Consider the following 24,970-nt stretch of genomic DNA (forward strand, 5'->3'; position numbering starts at 1 on the left):
GCCTTAGGTGGAGCTTGACCTCACAACCCTGAGATCATGACTGGAGCTGAAACCAAGAGTCAGATGCTTAACTTACTGGGCCATCCAGGAGCCCCTGAATTTTAAGAACTTAACAGCTTACTACAAGTACAGAAAAAGCAAACATCAATATATTTCTACAGGAAAGAGAATGACTGAAATAACTAGTCACATGGTAATGGCTCCTGTACACACACAAAATAAGCAGAAAGTTATTTACAAATAGGAAGATGTTTTGCAAAGTCAAAGAATCCACCATATCTCCAACAAACCAATGACTTCTGCTCTAAATGTCATTTAACCTGAGTGTACATACCTAATGTAGTTTCATGCACATGTATTCAATAAACATTACACTCCCCCAAAATGAATGTCTTACCATTTCCTAGAGTAACTCATGGGCAAAACAACTGTAAAACTGGTAATAAATGTGACACATTAGCAAATGTAAGATCCTGAACAATTCCAACAACCTGCACAAGATCAAGATCTTGATCAAGAACAAGTTCTAGAGGTAAAAACTGTTAAGTACCAACCTATAAAGCTAGAAACCTCAACTTTCTACTATGGTAGCCACTAGTCATGTGTAGCTCACTGGCAATGTGACCAATCTGAACCGAAATGTGATGTATATATAAAACACACATTAGATCTTGAATATTTAGTATGAAAAATACAACATAAAACACCTCATTAAATTTATTTCATGCTGAAATGATACTTTGGATGTACCGCATTAAATAAAATATATTATTAAAATTAACTTCATCTATATTTTCCTTTTTCAAACTTGGCTATCAGAAAATGTAAAATTATGTATGTGGTTCGCATTGTATTTCTACCACAGAGCACTGAACTTGAAGTTACTTGCAAGTAACTGAAATGTGATCATCTACGAATACCTAATCTCTATTTATTCTGTTCCTTTGAGCTATCTAGGCCCAGTACAAATCCCATCTCCTACAAGAAGTGTTCCTCAACTATTCCTATTTACTTGGATCTCCCCTTTGCAGAACTCCTATTGCCTTTAATGTACACATTCTAGTACCTAATCACAAAACTGTATTTTATTATCCCCTAATTTTTCAAATTTTGGGTCTCCTCAACTACATAGTAAGTGCAGTGAAGGCTAAAAAAACATCTACTATCCTTTTAAATTATGATATGTGGGATAGCATAAGCACAAAATAAATCATTAGCAATTAACAGATTAACTAGTATTTACCAAGCATACAAAAGGAAACTCAAAGAGGTTTAACTTTTCTAGGTTATAGAAGTAATCTTGGTGAGAACACAAAGCCCACTAATCAAGTATGTTGACTTACCAGTTCATCAGTACTGATGTTCTCATGCTACATTTATTCCTTGGCAAAAATAGCCCACCAGGGACTAGATTGATCCAGAGTAGGAAAACTATAGCCTGTGCACGAAATACAGCCCACCACTAGTTTTGCATGAGCCATAAGCTCAAAGTGGTTTTTAGATGGACATTTAATGATTTAATGATAGAGAATATTTACTTTGGACCCCAGTTAAACAAAACATTATGCCCCCCCCCCGCAAAAGAATTCTATCTTCTCATTAGATTTGTAGTAGGAAATTATTATACTTAGGTTTCATCAACAAATTGTGGTAAATTGGTTGCTCTTTTGTTATATAATTGCCTATATAATATCTTCCACTTTTTTTTTGCCTCTTGGATTGCTACACCTAAAGTATTTCCTCTCTTGCCCTTCCCAGAAAAAGTCTACCAACCTCTGAGACAGACGGTCACAGAACAGCAGGTTAAGAACTAAATGTGTATATGCTAACAAACAACTCCAGTAACAAAAACCACCTCAGAGCAGCAACACCTGAAGCACAAGAAGATATCGGAGTCTCTGACTGCCACGGTTTCAACCTGGGCCCCTGATCTGGTTGAGGAAGCTGCTCTCACCTTCCTCGTCTCAGGAAACCCTTTACACTCTAAAAATTATTGAGATCCCAAAGAGTTTTTGTTCATGTGGGTTATACCTTCTGATATTTTATGGTATCAGGAATTAAAACTGAGAAATATTTTAAAACACCGATCCATTTAAAATAATAAACGTGGGATGTCAAGGTGGCTCAGTGGTTGAACGTCTGCCTTTGGCTCAGGGCGTGATCACGGGGTCCAGGATCCAGTCCTGTATCGGGCTCCTCTTGAGGAGTCTGCTTCTCCCTCTGCCTATGTCTCTGCCTCTCTCTGTCTCTCATGAATAAATAAAATATTTAAAAAACAATAATAAATGCATTTCATATTAACAAACATTTTATTGCAAAAATTTTTTATCTTTTAAAAATTAAGATGACGGCAGCTCGGGTGGCCCAGTGGTTTAGCACTGCCTTCAGCCCAGGGCCTGATCCTGGAAACCCAGGATCGAGACCCGGGATCGAGTCCCACGTCGGGTTCCCTGCATAGAGCCTGCTTCTCCCTCTGCCTGTCTCTCTCTCTCTCTCTTTCTGTGTGTCTCTCATGAATAAATAAATAAAATCTTAAATAAATAAATAATAATTAAGATGACATTGGTACACCTGGGTGGCTCAGTGGTTGAGCACCTGCTTTTGGCTCAGGGTGTGATCCTGGGGTCCGGGATCGAGTCCCACATCTGGTTCCCTGCAGGAAGCTTGCTTCTCCCTCTGATCTGTGTCTCTGCCATTCCTCTCTCTGTCTCTCATGAATAATAAAATCTTTTAAAAAAAATGTTTTTCATTTTTGCAAATCTCTTAATGTCTAGTTTAAGCAAAGATAGCTCCATCTTCATATTTGCCCCTGCATTCAACCTGCTGTAGAATACTGTTTTAATTGAAGTATAAGAAAATCATATACATATATTAATTGGAAAAGGGAGGAATTTTTTTTTTTTATTTGAGAGAGAGAGAGAGAGCGCTATGAACAGGGGGGAGGGGAAGAAGGAGAGGGAGAAGCAGACACCTGCTGAGCAGGGAGCCCAATTCAGGATTCGATCTCAGGACCCTAGGATCATGACCTGAGCCAAAGGTAGACACTTAACTGAGGCACCCAGACACCCAAGGGAGGAGTATTTTAACGGTTTTTTTCATTTTAACTGGATATTCCTTGATACATTAAAGCTAGATAAATACTTTGTTTTTCTTTTTCTTTTCTTTTTCAGTTCACAAATGGTAGTTCCATAAAAGTTAGTTGTAGGGGTGCCTGGGTGGCTCAGTGGGTTAACTGTCTGCTTTAGGTCATGATCACCTGTCACCTCAGGTCATGATCTCAAGACCATGGAATCAAGACCTGTATCAGGCTCTGTGCTCAGTGGAAAGTCTGCTTGAGATTCTCTCCCTCTGTCTCTTCCCTGCTTGCACATTCATGCTCTCTTCCTCTCTTTAAAATAAGTAAATCTTGGGGCAGCCCGGGTGGCTCAGTGGTTTAGCGCCGCCTTCAGCCCAGGGCCTGATCCTGGAGACTGAGGATCGAGTCCCATATCGGGCTCCCTGCATGGAGCCTGCTTCTCCCTCTGCCTGTATCTCTGCCTCTCTCTCTCTCTGTCTCTCATGAATAAATAAGTAAAATCCTAAAAAAAATAAAATAAAATAAAATAAAAAAATAAATAAGTAAATCTTAAAAAAAAAAGTTGCTATGTGGAATCTGAAACCATATCAAACTTTTAATAATTGACTGCATTAAAATCTATTCATTTGTCACTTATTTTGAATGGATCTTTTACCCATAATTTTGTGATATATGCATTGGTCATTTGGAAAATATTGGTTGAGTTTAGGCAGATCTTCCCAATGATGATACAATCTATATAACAGAAAATAATACATTCACTAATTTCACCACCAAGCTCATTAGAGAAGTCTGTAATTACTGGGAAGCTGTCAAGCTCATGTTGCAAGATACAAGTTTTCCAACAATCTAATTTTTACTTTAAAGCTCGAAATGTATCTACTGTCAAATTTTTTTCTCTAAAAGTGACAGGTTCACTTTGTTCGTTTTTGAGAAAATGTCCCCAAATACTGAAGTCTGATTAACTATAATTTGTCTGTCAATCATTCTTTCATTTAAAAATGGTGTTCCCATAAAAAAAAAAATGGTGTTCCCATTTCAAACAATTGTGCAAGGGCTTTTTTCCAAGTCAACTATCACACTTTGCTATGCCACAGAAGAGCTTTATGGATAACTCCTACTTTATCATATATTAAAATGATCTGTACTCAAGGTTCAAAGCTTAATAAAATAAATTCTAAATGCTTCATGAAGAGTAGTCTTAAGTGAAACTGCCCTTTTTTCCTGCAAGTATTAGTGGTGACAAATACAACAACTACTGTTACAGTTTGACACTGCTACTCTGATTCACATTAAGGCACCAGTAATGCAAATGTCAACACAGTGAAAAAAGCAAATAATACTATGTATAAGAATAGCTTTGACCTCACAAATCCCCCAGAAAGGATCCTGTGAATCCTTGGGGGCCTGTGGATAATCCGTACCTATTTCCAAATGGTCTGGCTGAATTACAGAGGTGGGGAGAAAAGACACAATGGACTTTGTTAACATCGATTTTCATCTTGAATTCAGCAACTGATTCTACCATTGTAGAGTTAAGGACACTAGCTTGAACCGATTAAAGAACATATGAGCTTCTGCTTCTCAGTACACTTCTATCTTCTAAAACTACTTCAGCAGCAGGTCTATAACTGTGCCAGTTCTCAGGAGGTTTTATGCTAGATCTCTATGCAACAAAATCAAACTGGTTTCATTCTTCAGAAAAATGTAAGTCATGGTGTTAATGTAAAAGCAAATATACTTCCTCATGGTCTTTCAGTGGGACAAGCCCATTCTTATAGATTCTACAATTACGAAAGTTAAATGAAAAGTAGTAAAACCACAAACAGGGTATGGGTCAAAAGTGACCAACAGCAGGAGTGATTACCCTTACCTAACGTCCTTCCCCACAGTCATGGCAGCAATCACTTTCTTCACAGCCTCCTTCCTCTTTTCTTTCTTTTCATTATTGAGTTCAGCCTTTAATTCAAAGATTTCTCCTACAAAAGAGAGCAAACTGGTGAGATCCAAAGACCAGAAAACTAGAACAAAATACTACACTCTGTAATAAATGACAGCTGACCAGAGGCAGGGCAGCAACTAAAGAGAATTTAAAAATTACAGGACAGGTACAATTCAAATCCATAGAAGATTATTTGACCCATTGATAAAGATACCATCTTTGAGGTTATGGCCAGAGAGGAAGGTGCAATCCAGATCTTAGGAAGTACAGGAGTGGGGGAAAAAACATATCTCATGATATCTTACTACAATAGGGAGGGAATGGCAGCTGAGTGATGATCTTCCATCAGAATTTCAAGGTCCCAAGGAAAAAATAAATGTAGGTACAAAACAGGTTCACAAATCTGTTTTCAAACCAAAGAGACTCCAGGTATCCACATTCATTCACTCAAGCTCAACTTCAAAAAAAAAAAAAAGAAAAAAAAAAAAAAAAAAAAAAAGAACTGAGGCTCAAAGATCACAAAGCGAGTTCATGACAGAGCTGCCCTTAGAACTTGTCTCCGGACTGCTGAATCCAGAGGTTTCCAACGTGGGCCACACAGTAATATTACCTGGGAGGTATTTATAAAAATAACAATTCTAAGATTCTACTCTGGACCAAATAAATCAGCCTGTCAAGGAGAACTCATACATTCCTATTTTTTAAAGTTCCTCCAAGTGATTCTAACACACAACCAGACCTGAGAATCCCTGCTCTAATTAGCACTTTAAGAAGTTAATGGGCTTCAAGGCTCCATCCTATTCAATCGATCTAACAAAAAAATATAATCTTGAAGCTTCAAGAATGGTACAAACCAGAGTCATTTTTAAAGGCACAATCTTGAATGAGTGCTCAGGCCCTGCACTGTGAAATGCCAGGGCTGTCTGTCATCACTATCTTAAGGACCAGGCTCACCTATCTTCAGAAAGCTGGAGCTGAAAGAAAAGAAGGTAATAGGGTACCTGGGTGGCTCAGTCAGTTAAGCATCTGCCTTCGGCTCAGGTCATGATCTCAGGGTCCTGGGATCAAGCCCCACATCTGGCTCCCTGCTCAACAGAGAGTCTGCTTCTCCCTCTGCTCCTTCCCCCTGCTTGTGCACTTGCTCTTTCTCCCAAATAAAATCTTTGCAAAAAAAAAATTTTTTTTAAAGAAAAGAAGGTAATAGTCCTCAACTGGTTTTAAAGAAAGAAGAGGGCAGCCCAGGTGGCTCAGCGGTTTGGTGCCTGCCTTCGGCCCGGGGCGTGATCCTGGAGTCCCGGGATCGAGTCCCACATCGGGCTCCCTACATGGAGCCTGCTTCTCCCTCTGCCTGTGTCTCTGCCTCTCTGTGTATCTCTCATGAATAAATAAACAAAATTAAAAAGAAAAACAAAATAAAAAAGAAAATACACCACTAAGCCCATAAAAAAAAAAAAAAAAAAGCTGGCTACTTTCAGTTCAACCTTCCATCTATACCCTTAAACTCTTCAACAATACTGCCATGTTTATGACTCCGCTTGATGTTCATTTTAACCAGATCTCATTCACCAGCATAGAAACAGTGGGGACAGCAAACTATGGAATCTGCTAAATCCTTTATATGGGAAGGATGAAACTGGTAAGAAACACAGATGTCGAGCACTAAAAAAGCCTGTTGTTATGTCAATAACCACTGCCAACAAGGCAAACAAATTAAAGTTACAAAAATCAGTTTTATTTAATCAACAACTGCAAAAATAGCATAGCCAGAAAAGCTGGGCCCTTGAGAGTCATTCTCCTCTCCATCAAGTCCTCTGCTGCCAAATCTAGCTCTTAGGGATCCCATCATTTACTTCTAGGAACAGTAAAGGACAAGCAGCAGGGTTTCAAAAGTCTGAACTGTGAACAGCAGCCAGGAGCTGAAGAATTAAAACAGGATGTAACTGAAACTATTCCAATTCTAGCATAACCTTAAGGAATATGCTCCAGTGGCAGTTCTGGTGGGTGTTGCAGGAAGTAGAAGGAACACAGTCTATCCATTTTTTTTTAAGATTTTATTTATTTATTCATAGAGACACAGAGAGAGAATGAGAGGGAGAGACACAGGCAAAGGGAGAAGCAGGCTCCATGCAGAGAGCCTGACGTGGGACTCGATCCAGGGTCTCCAGGATCATTCCCTGGACTGCAGGTGGCGCTAAACTGCTGCGTCACCGGGGCTGCCCATATCCATTTTTTATAATACGGTATTTACCAGCTGTGATTCAATCTGCAGGTCTTAAACTTTTACAAATACCTGAATGAAAAAGAGTTACCAGGACTCATTATAAGAGAAGGTTTGAAGAGTTAGGTGATGTTCCTTTTATTATTATTATTATTATTACTATTATTATTATTAAAGATATATTTATTTTAGAGGAAGAAGGGGGAAAAAAAAGAGGGAGAGACTCTCAAGCAGACTCCCTGAGTGTAGAGCCCGATGATCAGGGCTCAACCCCACAACCCTGAAATCATGACTTGAGCCAAAACCAAGAATCAGATGCTTAACCGACTGAACCACCCAAGCGCCCCGAGTTAGGTGAGTTTTTAAATGACACCTTTTTAAAAATAATAAATAAATAAATAACACCTTTTTATGTCATAGACATCTTGGTCATCAAAGCACACAAAATGTTAACAGAAGAAGTACTATTTCAGAGAATCAAAAAAGAAAAGCTGACAATGAATGACAAGCAAGGTTAATGGTTTTTCTGAAGTGTAAATAAGGAAGATAGGGAAGAAGCTGGTAGGAGCCAAAGAGTGCAACAAGTGAGACATGGTATCTCATACTCATAACTTTATTAAATTCTTACATTTTTCCTTTCCTCCACCCCCTAATCAAATCTACCAAACATGGCTAGCAGCTAACATGGTTCTCAATCTTGGCTACAGATGAGAGAAAGGTGGGGATCTTTAAAAAAAATCCCACACCCAGGCCATATCCCAGAACAATGAAATCAGGGTATCTCAGTTGCAAGGACTTAATTAGTATTGTTTTACATTTACCTGGATAATTCCAATGTTAGACAAGGTTGAAAGCCACTGACTAGTAGCTAGCTGATAAAAAGAAGAAACTCACTATGTGAGTTTTCCATATTGTAATAGAAGAACTTGTTTACCCTATGTAACTCCAAATGCCCAGAATAGGACAGGTATGTTTGCACTTTCTAGAAAATGTTTTGGTGCTCTTTGCTCACTCCAGGGCACCACAGTGTGCCCTCCTATTTTTTTTTTTTTTTTAAAGAGTTTGAGTAATCTCTACACTCAATGTGGGACTCAAACTCATGACTCCAAGATCAAGAGTTGTATGCTCCACCAACTAAGCCAGCCAGGTTGCTCATATATTCTCCTTTATTAGCTGCAGGTTTTGATAATGTCCTTCATAGCAATTTTACCACCATCCCCTTTAGGCCAGGATCCAATCCAGGGTCAAATGTAGATTTATTGTCATGTCTCTTGAGTCCTTTTTTTTTTTTAAAGATTTTATTCGGGATCCCTGGGTGGCGCAGCGGTTTGGCGCCTGCCTTTGGCCCAGGGCGCGATCCTGGCGACCCGGGATCGAATCCCACATCGGGCTCCCGATGCATGGAGCCTGCTTCTCTCTCTCTCCTCTCTCTCTCTCTCTCTCTCTCTGTGTGTGACTATCATAAATAAATAAATAAAAATAAAAAGATTTAAAAAAAAATAAAAAAAAAATAAAGATTTTATTCATTTATTCATAGACACACACACACACAGAGAGAGGGAGGGGGAGGGAGGGAGAGGGAGAGGGAGGGAGAGGGAGAGGGAAAGGGAGGGAGAGGGAGAGAGAGAGAGAGAGGCAGAGACACAGGCAGAGGGAGAAGCAGGCTCCATGCAGGGACCCCGACGTGGGACTCAATCCCAGGTCTCCAGGATCACACCCCAGGCTGCAGGCGGCACTAAACCGCTGCGCCACGGGGGCTGCCCTCTTGAGTCTTCTTTAAACTGAAACAGTTCTTCGGCCTTTGTCTTTCATGATATGATTTTTTTTTTAATTTTTATTTATGATAGTCACACACACACACAGAGAGAGAGAGAGAGGCAGAGACATAGGCAGAGGGAGAAGCAGGCTCCATGCACCGGGAGCCCGACGTGGGATTTGATCCCGGGTCTCCAGGATCGCGCCCCGGGCCAAAGGCAGGCGCTAAAGCGCTGCGCCACCCAGGGATCCCCATGATACGATTTTTTAAAGCTATCGGGCAGTTATTTTATAGAATGCCCTCAGTTTGGGCATGTTATGGGTGTTCCCTCATGATTATACTCTGAGATTATGCATTTTGATAGGCGTAATTCTTAGGGGATGTTATGTTCTTCTCAGTACATGACATCAGAGACAAATAATGCTAATGTGTCCCATTACTGATGATGTTAACATTGAAGACTTGGTTAAGGGAATAAATAGGTTCTGGCATTGTAAAGTTATTTTTTCCTTTATAATTAATTTGTGAAAGGAAACTTTGAGACTATTTAAACATCCTGTTTGTTTCTCATCAAACTTTCACCTGCTAGTCATTTTAGCATTCACTGATAACTCTTGCCTGAATCAATTCTATAATTTATGTGTGTGTGTGTGTGTGTGTGTATATATGTATTTTTCAAGGGTTATAATCCACTAATATCATATTTCAGCCTCTGGAAGGGAGGTGAAAAGATCCATCTGAGAAGGAAACTTGTTAGAGAGTAAGAGGAATGACAGTTGGTGTCATGCCCAGAATACTTAAGTAAATATAAGACTGCTAAATACAAAACACATGCACGCCACAAAAGGGAGAGGGAAAGAATCTTAAGCAGATTCCACAATCAGCACAGAGGCTGATGCAGGGCAAGCTCATGACCCCAAGATCAAGACTTGAGCCAAAAGTAATAGTTGGATGCTCAAATGACTGAGCCACCCAGGCACCCTGTAAACCAGTATTGTATTTCTGATGACAAAGACAATGATGTCAATAAATTCAAAGCTATTTTCAAGTAATCCAGTCTGTGACTTAAAAATCCTGGAATTGACTCTAGAGGTTCCCTGTTTTAAGAACAAAGAATGTATTTGGGGGCGCCTGGGTGGCTCAGTCAGTTAAGCATCTGTCTTCGGCTCGAGTAATGATCTCCAGGTCCAGTGATCAAGCCCCATATCTGGCTCCCTGCTCAGTAAGGGAAGAGGGATCTTCTTTTCTCTCTCTCCTTCTGTCCCTCTTCCCTGCTTGTTCTCACTCTCTCTCAAATAAAATCTTAACAACAACAACAACAAAAAATTATCTATATAAAGCCCAAACAAAGAATGAGGTAGATCTATCTGGAAGGATATAAAATAATCAAGTTTCTATGTACTGTTACATGTCCCTTTTTGTTAAAGATAAAAAACTATTGGGGATCTCCGGTGGCTCAGCAGTTTAGTGCCTGCCTTTGGCCCCGGGCATGATCCTTGAGTCCCAGGATCAAGTCCCACATTAGGCTCTCTGCATAGATCTTGCTTCTCCCTCTGCCTGTGTCTCTGCTTGCCTCCCTCTCTCTCTGTCTCTCATGAATAAATAAGCAAAATCTTAAAAAAAAAAAAAAAAAAGATAAAAAACTAATCATATGGATTAATACCTGCATTTATATGCACAGAAAAAGACTAAGGATACACCCTGAGTTCACCTCAGGAACAGAAACAGAGTGAAAGAAAACTTGCATTTTCACTTTTGCACAATCTATATTAATAGTCTTTGTTATAAAGTTATTTTCAAGAAAAAAAAAAAAAAAGAATGAATGTTCTGCTTTTTCCTCTTCTGCCTTCCCCAGATCTACCAATCTTCAATGGATCAAAGTTGGAGTTCATCATTTTACCATAATAGAACCTTCAAATCAAAATAATGTGCATCACAGCCCTATGTCTACAAACCTATCCTTTAATAATTTATTCAAAGACACTTTTCTGTATAAATAATAGGCTCCGCAATGAGACAGTCAACAATATGTATAACTGAAGACGTCAGGAACATTCTAGGTGGAACAATCTCACACCACAACTTTTGAAGAAACTTTTCAAAAGAGCTCAAAAGTTCTTTGATCAAGTTTTCATACTTACCTTTTTTATTGGTTGTGAAGTACTTGGAGTCAGTCATGGTTCTGGATCTTTAATGTGCACCTTCAACGAGAAAAAAAAATCTTTATCCAAATGATTTATGTCCAGCAGACATTTGATTAATTTTAAGGCCATTTATAAGAATTTCTATACTCAAATGAGTATTTTCTTCCTTACCACCATTATTCGTGACTCAAGGGATGCTAAGATAATTAAGAACGTAACTCTTGCCTCAAGATCTAACCAGAGCAAAATCCATAGGCTAACTGGAATGCACTAATAATCTAAACCTATTGTGGCCTTGTAATTTTATCCATAATTATCTCTTCAAAGCTTCCAAGACCTAAAGCTAGACCTTTCTGCAAATACATCTCCAATTAGGCGCTCAAATATTTAAAATAAGAAAAAGTTTTGAAAGCTCTCTCCATTACTTTCCATTCAGGAAAATCTGATTTATTTCCTACTCAAGATGGAGTCATTCCAAAGCACATATCCTGAAGCAATGGTAAGGCTGAAAGAGAAGATAATTGTGCCAACCTATTCACCATTACATGAATCTCTTTTTTTGTTTGTTTTGTTTTTTACACGAATCTCTTGAAAAAAGTAATTTCTCTCAGAATAAAGAGCCTACATTAATAGGACGATATTCTTTCACAACAAGTATCTTTCCCCCCCCCCTAAAGATTTATTCATGAGAGACCCATAGAGAGAGAGAGAGAGAGAGAGAGAGAGAGAGAGGCAGGCTCCATGCAGAGAGCCGGACATGGGACTCGATCCTGGGTCCCCAGGATCAGGCCCTGGACTGAAGGCAGCGCTAAACCACTGAGCCACCCGGGCTGCCTCACAACAAGTATCTAGAGACAAATATACATTGCACATGGATTTATTATAGTTTTCATACTTGCAACAATCTATACTTAGCCCAAAAGTATTCCCAAATAATAAATAATACACTTTACAGTTAAAAACAAGGCAAAAAAAAAAAAAAAAGATTATCCAGTCACATTGCATATAAAAGACAATCAGAACTGGTGTTAAAACTTAAAAGACCATGGATCCCAGTCTCAAATTTAATGCTTCTGTTCCAATTCCCAGGAGAATTACTCTGACACATGGTTCCACTAGTGAAACAAAAATGGCAAAAATGACTGGTCACATTTCTCCCCCAAATAACTAGACAATGTTTTCTGATTTAAGTCACACTTACGACTTTGTCCAAGGTACTTGATATCTTTAAATGTATTAAAATTTTCATTTAATAATATTTCTTCAGCACTCAGAAATGTGTTTCTTCCTTACCATCCTCATTAACAATACTTATTACCAGATTTGGGACTGATGCCTGGCACCTGCTCATTGTCAGGCCAAAACAACATGAGTGATAATACACTTGGCAAACTTGAGCAATACCACATTTGGCAAACAACAGTAAATATGGATGAGAGAGAAAAGATCTAAGCAATAAATCACTGTAATTAAGCAAAAGGAAAAAGAACCAAATAAACATGAAATAATGAAAAAAGCCTGGCTCAAATCTGATCTCTAAAATGTGCTACTTGGATAGCCTAAGGGAAATTAGACTCAGCTGAGATCTTTAAAAGTCACTACTATTTACAGTCCTGATCCTTATGCAAGAATGCTTTAGGTTGTACTAGAATTTCACAAAATTACTTCTTAAAAGATGTGAGCTAGAACTCACAAATATTACGGAATACACAAATTCCCATTTTGATAGCTCTTATAATTAAAAATTAACCTGTAACAGGGGTTTGCCTTATGCAATATTTTCATAATGTCTTTCTTTAAAAAAAAAAGATTTTATTTATTTATTCATGAGACACATAGAGAGGCAGAGACACAGGCGGAGAGAGAAGCAGGCTCCACGCAGGGAACCCAATGCGGGACCTGATCCTGGAACTCTGGGACAACGCTCTGGGCCGAAGGCAGGCACTCAACCACTGAGCCACCCAGGAGTCCCTCATAATGCCTTTCTTTTTTTTTTTTTTTTAAGTGTTTTTTTTTTAATTTTTTTTTAATTTTTATTTATTTATGATAGTCACACACAGAGAGAGAGAGAGGCAGAGACACAGGCAGAGGGAGAAGCAGGCTCCATGCACCGGGAGCCTGACGTGGGATTCGATCCGGGGTCTCCAGGATCACGCCCTGGGCCAAAGGCAGGCACCAAACCGCTGCGCCACCCAGGGATCCCTCATAATGCCTTTCTAGCAAAAATTCAAAGAACACTATAATCATTTAATCCATTCACAATGTACACTAAATGTGAAATGGCAAACTGAAGAAAAGAGTCCTTCACATAACATATCTGGAATAAATCTGAAGTTATCATGTAAGAACTCATATATACAAAGAGAGAAACCGGTATACAGAAATGATTATTAGACAGGAGAGCCATAGCTCAAGGCCATTATGCTCTGTCTAGGATGTTATTATGCCATTTTAAGTCCATAGAATCCTCAAAACTTAAAACTTACTTAGGATCTAAAAACAAAATCTGCTTGAAAACAAAATTTTTCATCCAGTTTCTTTGAAAAGGGGCACAAAAATTATTGTTTTCTATAGATCTCATACACATATACACATATTAAATCCTTAAGGGGAGCCTTAATTAACCAGACTGTTAAACATAAAATTAACCTCGTCTTAAATTCTACCTTTATTAGTGACCCACACATTTCACTATCTCCCTTAAATTTCATTGTCAAGGAATGTATTTCTGTCCTATTCATTGTGAGCACTGTGTTCTTAAAGAATAATGTATCCAACCACAAACTTTCAGGGAAAAGAGTCCAGTAATCTTAGATCCTAAATTAAGAATCTCTGCTCTTAAAGAAAGGGAGAAACCTATCTCTTTTAGCTTCCACTGTTGTAAACAACAGTAATGAAATATCCTTTACCCCTATCCACAGGGAAACATTGTATTAAGTCAGTTCCTGCCTTAAGCCAAAAGAAAACTCCAAGAAAAATAAAAATAGTCTAAACAAAAACAAGTGGGAAGAAGTGGTAGTTGCACAACACTGTGAATGCACTGTCTCTGAACTGTTCACTTTAAAATGGTTAATTTTATGTTATGTGAATTACACTTCAAAAAATTACATATGTATTTTTTAAAAGAGATAATCACATGCCAGAGATAACATAACCAGATTCTCCAAAACACAGGATGGTGAAAACTGTAGCCTGCATTAGAAGGCAAAGAAAAGCAGCCAAGATAGAGCTGGGGGGAAAAAAAGTCAAATATTCACTGAAGAGCCTCAAAAATCAAGCTCCTCTTGGAAAAAAATTTTTCTTTTTGTTGCTACAGCAGAACCCCAGGAAGAAACAAAGCCATCATGGAATTTGAACTCACACCAGCCACCCACCCACCAGATCACACTAGACACTGACTGTTCCAGGACCTGCAGTATGGCCTAGGAATACTGCTACACGACAAAGCTGCCACAGGGAAAGCATGCACTCACTCTTACTTGTCCTCGCTTGGAGTGTGATGTCACTGTATTTTCAGAGAAAGCCTCCCTGCACAGGATGATATATATGGATATAACATAACCTAGTTTCAACCAATTATAGGTTGTGAAAGACCCTTCTATTCCTCCCTCCTCACAGTGCCCCTAAAGAAAATAAGGCCAGAAAAAAATTAATAGGGTCAATTTCAAATGGCTCTTTGGGAAATAGCACCTAAATTAGACTTGGGGAGGCACCTAAATCCCTTCTTTTACAGAGTTAGGCTTTACACAGTTTGGTGCTCATAGCGAAAAACTGGCTGGAGTTAACCCAATTAGAGAGCAAAATGGCCATTCAGACATCTTTTATTACAAGGGTGAGAGACTCTGAGATTTCAAATATTCCAATAATTAGATATTTCAATGCAAAGGTAATAGTGCCTTCCATTATCATTTAGTTCATAAAAAATCACAAGACACCTAATTACAACAGACACCTCTGCAATTTCTTTTCTTTTTTTTTTTTAAGATTTATTTAATTTAGAGAGAGAAGGGATGCTTGGGTGGCTCAGCGGTTGAGCATCTGCCTTTGGCTCAGGGCGTGATCCAGGAGTCCCAGGATTGAGTCCCACATCAGGCTTCTTGCATGGAGCCTGCTTCTCCCTCTGCCTCTGTCTCTGTCTGCCTCTCTCTGTCTCTCTCATGAAAAAATAAAAATATTTATAAAAAAAAATTTAGAGAAAAAGTGTGTGTGGCGGGGAAAAGCAGAGGGAAAGGGACAAGCAGACACTGTGCTGAACCTGAAGCCTGACATGAGTTTGACCCCATGACTCAGAGATCACGACCTGAGCAGAAATCAAGAGTTGAAGGATTAACCGACTGAGCCACTTAGGCACCCCCACATTTGTGATTTCTTTTTTTTTTTTAAACTGAAGTTTTTTTTTATTTTTTTAAATTTTTTTTTTAATTTTTATTTATTTATGATGGTCACACAGAGAGAGAGAGAGGCAGAGACACAGGCAGAGGGAGAAGCAGGCTCCATGCACCAGGAGCCTGATGTGGGATTCGATCCCGGGTCTCCAGGATCGGGCCCTGGGCCAAAGGCAGGCGCCAAACCGCTGCGCCACCCAGGGATCCCACATTTGTGATTTCTATTTAACTATGGCAGGCTACAAGTAATGTTAATATTATACAATAAGAAAGAAGTTCTAAAGTTTTACATCGGATTTTTTTTTTTTAAGATTTTATTTAAGAGAAAGAATGAGCAAGGGGCAGAGGGACATGTAGACTCCTCACTGACCAAAAGCCAGACATGGGGCTGGATCCCAGGACCCCAAGGCCATGACCTGAGCCGAAGCCGGACACCCAACAAACTGAGCCACCCGGGGGGCCCAAGTTTTACACCCAATTCTTAACCAAAATACCAAAACCCTGGAAAACTTAAGCCTATAAGAAGGAAGAAAGAAGGTATGGTATCTAATTCACTTCTTGCTCAGCTTAGGTCAAACCTGTGCATAAAAATGTAGTATCTTAAAATATGGATGTTTAAGGGGGGAATAAAAAAAAAGATGAAGAACTAGACTTTTCTTGAGTCTCTCTTAACTCACAGAATGTTAGCTTTTGTGTTAATTTTACCACCCAACTTTCCAGTGAGGCCGTTTACAGAACACACTATCCTTTCTGCTTCCTTGGGAGTTTAAATTGTTAAGATACCTGCAAACAGTTCTCACTTTACCACCATGCTTAGTCATCACTGGAATGTGTTACACGTTTTCTTGCACAGGTGCATCTCCTCCATCTGCTGCTTTCTATTACTACTCTTAAGTGTACCCTGAGGCTAAGCAATACACTTCCAGAAAGGTAATTAAATCATTTAAATTGTTCCTCCTTGAGACCACCTTCTTGGTCATCCCGCCTTTTCTAAACATGGGGCATTTTCTTTTTCCTCTAAACCGAAATGATCATCAAAACAGTATCTGGCATTTAAAACACACTTCTTGGGGCGCGTGGGTAGCTCAGTCAGTTAAGCGTCTGCCATCGGCTCAGGTCATGATCTCCAAGTCCTGGATCAAGCCCCACCTCACGCTCCCTGTTGGGGGGGGGGGGTGGAGTCTGCTTCTCCCTCTCTCTCTCTCTCTCTCTCTCTGCCTCTCCCCCTAGCTTGTGCATGCTCTCTCCCAAATAAATAAAATCTTTTAAAAAGAAATGTTAAAAATAAAACACACTTCTTTTAAAAAAAAAAAAAAAGTTTAACGAAGCATCAACACTTGATGCACACTGCTCCAGAAAGAAAAGGCCAGGTGAGTTCGATAAAAGCCTCTCTCCCCAGGTAAGAAGACTGCTCTGAAAACAAACGGCACAAATTAATTCTTCGGATTCAAAGAACATGGAAGTAAACAGGGCATTCCGGTTTCTTTACCTCTACAGCACTTCTCAAACCAGATCATTCCAGCTGAGCCCAGAAAGAAAAGAATTCTGGGCTAAGATTTACCCCTACTTGCTTCCTCTTCTCTTCTCTTCCCTCCAGTGTCAGGAATTCCTCTTCTGCCCACCCCCCCCCCGGGGGGTGGGGAGGTCAACATCGTAGGGATGTAGTCCTCCATTACGAGGTGGGAGAGAGGTGTCGCTTAACCCCAAATTACGGGAAACTGGCGAGTTTTGCCCGGCAATGGACAAAGCTGTGGGGGAATCCCGCTCCCTTTTTCCTTAGCTGGGCATGTCCCAGCCTCAGAGGGAACGCAAGCGGGGAAGAAGGAAGATCTCTCGCCTTCGGCCTCTACGGGCCGCACCCCGGCCTCCGGCCCTAACCTCCGACCTCGAACATGATCTTCCCTCCGGTGCCCCCGACTCCCAGCTGCCACACCCGAGGATTCCCTCGCCACGACAGAGCGGCGGACTCCCTCTCTCCAACCCTCTTCCTCACAACGGTCACACCCGACGGCTCACTCCATCCTCAACGGTCACGCTCCTAGGATTCCCTCTCCCCCCTGCCAGCCTCCAAGGCAACCTGGGGTCCTCCCCCCCGCAATCAATGAGGGAAACACCCCGAAGTTAGCCGCCTCGAACTCACCGGAGGCAAGGGCGGGGGTGGCGGCAGCAGCCAGAGAGCACGGCCCGAGTGGTGTTGTAATGGTTTCCTGCACGTCACGACTCCTTCTCCAGGTCTAAGCCACTGCGCAAAACCCACTTTGCCAGGGACAAAGATGGTGGACGGGAAACTCTGACGTCAGAGAACCTCGCCGCGAACCGTCATCCCCGCGCGCGGGAGAACCTGAACGGCGGCGAGCTCTGTAGCCTTGGAGACGGGCGGGTTTCGATTGGAAACCGGAGGCGGGACCGGCCCGGGAAGTGGCTCTGCAGAGGGATATATGAAACAGGCTGCTGTTCTCTGCACTTGATTCATCACACAGGCGCTCTCTAAAAACTCTCACATAGAAAAGGTGAAATATCCTGTCCTTTTATTAAAAAAAATTTTTTTTAAAGCTCAGTTAATGGGCAGCCCGGGTGGCTCAGCGGTTTAGCACCACCTTCAGTCCAGGGCCTGATTCTGGAGACCCTGGATGGAGTCCCACGTCGGGCTCCCTGCGTGGAGCCTGCTTCTACCTCTGCCTGTGACTCTGCCTCTCTCTCTCTCTCTCTCTGTGTCTCTCATGAATAAATAAATAAAATCTTTAAAAAAAAATTCACATACTAACCTGATGGCTCTGAATACCTCTTCATGTAAATACGCTTTTTATGTGTTTTATTTATTACAATATAAACCTGAGAATGGGACTTATGATGAAGTGGTTATTATTTGTTGGCTTTAATAATTGCCATTAATTGCAGCATCTGGACGGCTCAGTCAGTTAAGCATTCAACTCTTGATTTTGGCTCAGGTCACCATCTTAGGGTGGTGAGTTCAAGCCCGTGTGGGGCTCTGCGCACAGTGAGAAGTCCACTTGAGATTCTCTCTTTTCCTCTCCCTCTCCCAGCTTGCATACTCTCACTAAAATATATAAAATCATTTTTAAAAATTGACATTAGTTATTTTTTACTGCCATAAAGCGGAGGCCTCTCTTCCAGGAACCGCAGGAACCTTTCTCATCCTTTTTCTCATAATTCCAATTTACTTTTGGGGTATCCTCAAAGGACTATTTAATCAAGGCATCTTGCCCTCCTTTTCCCCCCCAAGATTTACTTATTTAGAGACAGCGAGTAAACAAGCGAGCACAGGGGTGAGGGGAGAAGCAGAGGGGTCGGGAAACAATCCCAAGTGAACTCTGCTCTGAGCATGGAGCCAAACGCCAGCCAGATCTCACAACCCTGAGATCATGACCTGAGCTGAAACCAAGCGTTGGATGCCTAACCAACTGAGCCACCCAGGAACCCCAGTCTTGCCCTCTTCTAAAAGTGAAACGGAGCAGAGGAAATCCAAACTTGAATCTGAATCATAAGTACAGTGACAGAAATTTGTTGAAACCCATTCCTGCAACACTGCCTGGGTGAGACAATTCTTACTTGAGAACTTCAATAGTGCTGTAGTTCCTGTCTTTTTAGAGATGGCTTTCCTTGTTTTGTTAACTACTCTATATATTTCCAATAAACTTTTTAGTTTAAATATTAGCCTGTTTCTTTGCTTGTAAACAAAGAACCCTCATTGATACAAACGCTTAATTTTCCCACTTGTAGTTAATACTAAATCTCGTTTATCTTCGTAAGAAAAGCCTGCGTATAACAGCTACCATTGTTAGAGCACCTAATACGTCGTCAGGTAAAAGTCTTTTATCAATGTGGTTTTCGCTGGCAGGTTATTTGGTAGAGTAAAAAAACAAAAAAAAAAAAAAAAACCACGTTTTAGAACTATAATTTTAACTTGCAAGATTTTATTGAAAAGTTACATGCAAACCTTGTCTTTGAGAGTTCTCATTATGCAAACCAATGAACTTTATATCATAAGGTCCTTTAAGGCAGTGAATAATCCCCCCCTTTTATTCCTATCCATTTAGCACAGAAGTGGGGAAGGGCTGGAAAGAGGAATAGTTGAACTTGTAACTCGTCGAAATTCAATAAACCTGTTGCTTTAAAGCAACTCAAACGAGGTGAAGTCGCATACGGTGTAAAAGCACTTTGCAAACCATAAGGCAGGTTACGTTAACTTTGATATACAGTGAAAAGTACCATCGACCAAGCGTCCCCAGTTCGTTCTAGTTAGAACTCATCAGGATGCCTCCGTCTTAGCACTGTAGTCTTATCGCTGTGGCACATACAACCGTGGACGAGAGGAGGCACTTTTTTTTTTCCATCGAGTGTGGCAGGTACCTCGTTATGCTTGAACGTAACTACACCTAGAAAAGTCGATTTACCAGCTAGAATGGAAAGTAATCGTTCCCAGTTCTGACGAACCGCAGGAACCTTTCTCATTCTCATCATCTTTTGAAACATCGGCCACAAAGCTGAAGGATGCTCGGCCCAGCTGCGTCTCTCCAAAGCACCCCCGGAAGGTGGCGGAATGTAAAATCAACCACCACCCCCGCCGCGCGCAGAGAGAACTTCCGTGCGTCCATACTCCCTTTCCTCCTCCCACCTCTAACTGTATCGCCCAAGGGAACCAAGGCCTCAGCAACGGGCCCGGAACTCTTGGCTCCGGGTGCCAGACGTCGGCGCGGCGCCCCAAACATCTTGCCAAAATGACCTCTGCAGAGGGAGATTCACAGGTGCGGCGTCCCGCCGGGGACGCGATGCAAAACCGCCGAAGAAAAGTAAAACCAACGAGCAAAGGACTCCCCTTTAAGCCCGCCCCCAAGTGACTTAATTTCAGCGGGAGCGGAAGCGGAAATCCCGGTGGGGTCATAGAGTCGGCTAGTTCCGGTTCCCAGGCCACGGTCCTGGCTAGAGCGCCTCTCCTCGGGCGGCCGTCCCTGTCCCCTGCCGCTTCTATTTCCGGGTGCGGCTTCTGTCATAAAGCGGAGGCCTTTTTTCCAACGTGGCGTCGTGAGTGTTTCGCGCCCCGCAGGGCAGAGGTCCGCGCGCGAGCTCAGGCGCGGGCGTTTGGCAGCCAGCAGCGGGAGCGGGTCCTGGCGTGCCGGGCCCGCGCTGCCACCTCTAACCCCTCCGAGCTTGCGGGCTTTTAAGCTCTCACGATGGAGAGTCCCTGATCCGCAGCCTCCAGGACCGCAGCTCCCGAGGAGAGCTCCTTCGCCCATGCCGGTGCCCCGTAGGCATGCTCTGCCCTTCGAGGCGCAGCATCTGACAAGTCACCCCCACCCCACACACCACGGCCACCCGCGTCTGCCTTAATTTCGTTCTTAATCTCCTTAATTCGAGACCCCTCCCCCGCTCTGCCTCCAGAAGAGGTCTTTTTTTCCCCGCCCAGTTCTGTAAAAGGACTTTTGGGCCTCCTGCAGAAAGATCACCTTTAGGACTGAGCACCTCTTTGGTAACTAAAACAAATTCATGCTTACTAAAGGGCTTGTGGGTAAAGCGAAACCCAGTGCACATAGGAAACTATGGCTGAGCATGGGGCTCACATCACAACTGCTGCTGTGGTGGATGACCAGCCATCCATCTTTGAGGTGGTAGCACAGGACAGTTTAATGACAGCAGTGAGACCTGCTCTTCAGCATGTGGTCAAGGTAAGGTATTAATTCTCTAAAAGGTTTTAGGGACGACTGGGTAAAAAAAAAAAAAAAAAAAAAATCAAACCAGTAACACGAGTTTATTCAGTTGCCTAAGTTTTGAAATTGCCAATTAGCATATAATTCATTTCCAGAGATTTAACAGTTTTTGAGTCCCTGTTATAAGAGTCCTGTACTGAATACGCAGCACTTCAGGGACAATAGGGCAGACCCCGAAAGAAGCAATTTGTTTAAGCCCAAAGTATCAGAAATTAGAGGGGGGAAAAAAAGGAAATGTGAATATGAAATGGAATGAAGTTTACTAATTTACTAATTTGCTTTAGGTTCTTGCAGAATCAAATCCTGCCCACTATGGCTTCTTTTGGAGGTGGTTTGATGAAATCTTCACCCTGCTAGATCTTCTGCTCCAGCAACATTACCTGTCTAAAACTAGTGCCTCATTTTCTGAAAATTTTTATGGCTTGAAGCGCATTGTAATGGGAGACACACACAAGCTTGAGAGACTGGCCAGCGCTGGTCTCCCAAAGAAGCAGTTTTGGAAGTCAATTATGTTCCTGGTTCTTTTTCCCTACCTGAAAGTTAAGCTGGAGAAGCTGATTTCTAGCCTGAGAGAAGAGGATGAGTATTCTATCCATCCCCCTTCTTCCCGCTGGAAACAGTTTTATAGAGCCTTCCTGGCAGCCTACCCATTTGTAAACATGGCATGGGAAGGCTGTTTTTTTGTACAACAACTTCGATACATCCTAGGGAAGGCTCAGCATCATTCACCACTGCTGAGGCTGGCTGGAGTTCGGCTAGGTCGACTTACAGTTCAGGACATACAGGCTCTGGAGCACAAGCCAGCTGAAGCCAGCATGATGCAGCAACCAGCCAGGAGGTAAGGCTTTAACATTTCCCAGAATCTTACACTAAGAAATTCTAAAACCTTAACCTAATTTTATGAAACTCACCCTCCTTGGTCCACTTTGAGGTATTTCATAAATCACAGAAAAATTCTTATGTTCATAAAACCAGAGTTGCCATCCTGGTAACCTTCCTCCTTATACTAGCTACATTTTTGTGCATGGCTTGCTGTGTGCCAGGCCCTGTGCTGTTTGATTTACGTACATTATCTCAATCCTCATCACAACTCCATGAAATAAATTCATTACCCTGTTTAACGCTTGATGAAACTAAGCCCTATTAGCTAGGTACCTTGCCAAGGCCACATAGCTAGAAGGTGGGAGAACTGAGATTCAAGCCAGATCAACAGTTCTCTGTAAGACTGTACTCTTAATCACAATGCCACTGTTTCTAGTTGGTATCTGTACGCTCCTACAAATTCAAATATATATTCCTCAATATTGCTAGGTTATTTTTTGTTAAGTGAGCTACTTTTTTCTGGATATTCTATCACACACACACACACAATCAATATAATCAGTATCTCATTAATTTTTTTCTCTAAACAAAAACAAAACTCTAGTCATTAAATACAAAGTTTAGCTCCTGTGCTCCCAAAATAGTGTAAGTAAGAAAAAGGAAATCATTTAGAATAGACACTAAAGGAGACCGTGCCAATCTAGCAGGTACTCAAACTCCAAAGTGAATCAGTAATTCTGATGACAAATATAAGAGCTACATTGATATCGGTCACTCTGTGATCAAACCTAAACAGTTTCTCCTTTTGCCTCCTTGTTCTATTCTCCCACCAGTGTTGGTGACAAAATAAAGTCATCTCTGAAGAAAGCTCTGGGAGGTGCTGCCTTAACCCTGTCTACTGGCCTTTCTGTGGGAGTATTCTTTCTGCAGTTCCTTGAATGGTGGTACTCCTCTGAAAATCAAGAAACAATCAAATCACTGACTGCCCTGCCTACTCCTCCACCACCTGTACACCTAGACTACAATTCCGATTCTCCCCTGCTACCCAAAATGAAGACTGTGTGCCCACTGTGTCGTAAAACCCGGGTGAATGATACTGTTCTTGCCACCTCTGGCTATGTGTTTTGTTATCGCTGTGTGTTTAATTATGTAAGGAGTCACCAAACTTGTCCCATAACAGGTTATCCAACAGAAGTACAACATCTAATTAAACTGTACTCCCCTGAAAACTGAAAGGAATCAGCATTTTATCTCACAACAAAATTATTGCACATAAGGCTGAAAAACCGATTTTCAGCATGGTACCTAGCATTGATTCTTCTAATCCTCAATTCATAATTATAAGAACTTTACACAAGTAGAGTTGACCCCTGAATGATGTGTGTTAATGGTGCCGATACCACCCGCCCCCAGTAGAAAAATTTATGTGTAACTTTTGACTCTCCCAAAACTTAACTATTAATAGCCTACTGTTGACCGGAAGCCTTACCACTAACACAAACAATTAACACATTTTCTGTTATGTCAGATGTATTATATACTGTATTCTTACAGTAAAGCTAAAGAAAATATTAAGAAAATTATAACAGAATATAGTACTGTACTATAAAAAATCCACATACAAATGGACCCACACAGTTCAAATCTGTGTTCAAGGGTCAACTGTATATGGATTTCTTTAAAAGGATATATCCATTGATCTAAACCTTTTAACCTGCTCTCTAGACTCCTACTTAGAGTTTAGCAAGCTGGTTAGAATAAGAGAATCAGGATTGACAGGGGACATGAAGGTCAGTGTAGAGGAAGAAGATGAAAGAGGATAGTACAGAAGCTTTTCCTTGAAGCAAGAGGTATAGAAGCTCTCAGGAAAAAACCCAAGTTAGACCTCATAAAGTGGGTGATGGGGAAGCAGGCCTTTTCTTGAGAAAAGCATTTATCTGCCTATGAGGAAGAGATTTTATCAATGTGCAAACAATGTGAAATGTGGACCTACTCTTTATAGAAATAATTAGAAACACTTTAGAAAAACAAAGCACCTTCCATATACTGTGATCCACTTGTTAAGTAGCATCTGCTGTAGTATATCAACTTTTAAATAAGATTCCTTTATGAGCCATACGTATCTTTTCTTGGGAAACTGGTTAAAGAAAAATAGCAGTTGAGGGTAATACTGAGCAGTTTGAAGATTTAGGTGTGAAAGCAAAACTAATAAGCAATCAAGAGATGACATAAAATACTGATTTAACTATGTGCAAAAGAATCTTTTAATAAGGTCTTTCTTCTTGTTAAGAGTTTGCTAAATAGGCACAAATTATTCTGGCTATTACTAAGTTTCTATGAAACGCTTAAGTAAATTTTAAGAATAAATGTTTTTGGCAAAGAGGTGTCCCGAGTTTCATGGTTATGTGGAAACTTAACAAGTACTTGCTTGAGGTGGGGGTACCTGGGTGGCTCAGTCGGGTAAGTGACATCCAACTCTTGGTTTTGGCTCAGGTCATAATCTCAGGGTTGTAAGATCAAAGCCCCACAGGGGGCTCTGCTGCTCAACATGGAGTCTGCTTGGGATCCTCTCCCTCTCCCTCTACTCCTTCCCCTTCTTGCTCTTTCCCTAAAATCTTTAAAAAAAAATTGAGTTGTTTAAAGCACATTTTTCCTTCAGACCATCTTTGAGGTATTTTTGTATTGACATTTTGCTTTTTCTGCTAATCCAATTCTTGGAGGGAAAAAAACCCTCTATTCCAGCAGCAAGAATTCAGCATTGTGTGAAAGTCCCCGTATTACAGAAACACTTAATTTGCTTATGTAGTAAAATTCATGCCACTGGATTATCAGGTTGGTGAAGATATATGGGTAGAGAAAGGATGAAAATAATTTAAGCACCTCTGCTGAGAGAGATGTTTT

The 24,970-nt window shown here is 41.1% G+C and overlaps 2 protein-coding genes across 3 annotated transcripts in view; one reads left to right on the forward strand and one right to left on the reverse strand.

The window, feature by feature from the left end:
- AP2B1 (adaptor related protein complex 2 subunit beta 1) overlaps positions 1–17,806 on the reverse strand; it is a 130,419-nt gene extending 112,613 nt beyond the window's left edge. For both annotated transcript variants that reach the window (XM_055320854.1, XM_055320846.1), the window contains exons 1-3: positions 17,662–17,806; positions 11,134–11,193; positions 4,950–5,055 (exon numbers count right to left, since the gene is read on the reverse strand). In XM_055320854.1, coding sequence (XP_055176829.1) covers positions 4,950–5,055; positions 11,134–11,170 — 143 coding nt within the window. In that variant the 5' untranslated portion in view covers positions 11,171–11,193; positions 17,662–17,806. The remainder of the gene's footprint in view (positions 1–4,949; positions 5,056–11,133; positions 11,194–17,661) is intronic.
- A 2,650-nt stretch (positions 17,807–20,456) lies between these two features.
- PEX12 (peroxisomal biogenesis factor 12) lies at positions 20,457–24,733 on the forward strand. Its single transcript, XM_055301361.1, has 3 exons — positions 20,457–21,205; positions 21,532–22,085; positions 22,903–24,733. Exons 1-3 carry the CDS (start codon positions 21,080–21,082, stop codon positions 23,300–23,302), a joined length of 1,080 nt encoding a protein of 359 aa, XP_055157336.1. The 5' UTR covers positions 20,457–21,079; the 3' UTR covers positions 23,303–24,733.
- Positions 24,734–24,970: the final 237 nt, after the last annotated feature.

Source organism: Nyctereutes procyonoides, unplaced genomic scaffold (genome assembly GCF_905146905.1).
Source record: "Nyctereutes procyonoides isolate TBG_1078 unplaced genomic scaffold, NYPRO_anot_genome, whole genome shotgun sequence".
NCBI lineage: Eukaryota > Metazoa > Chordata > Mammalia > Carnivora > Canidae > Nyctereutes > Nyctereutes procyonoides.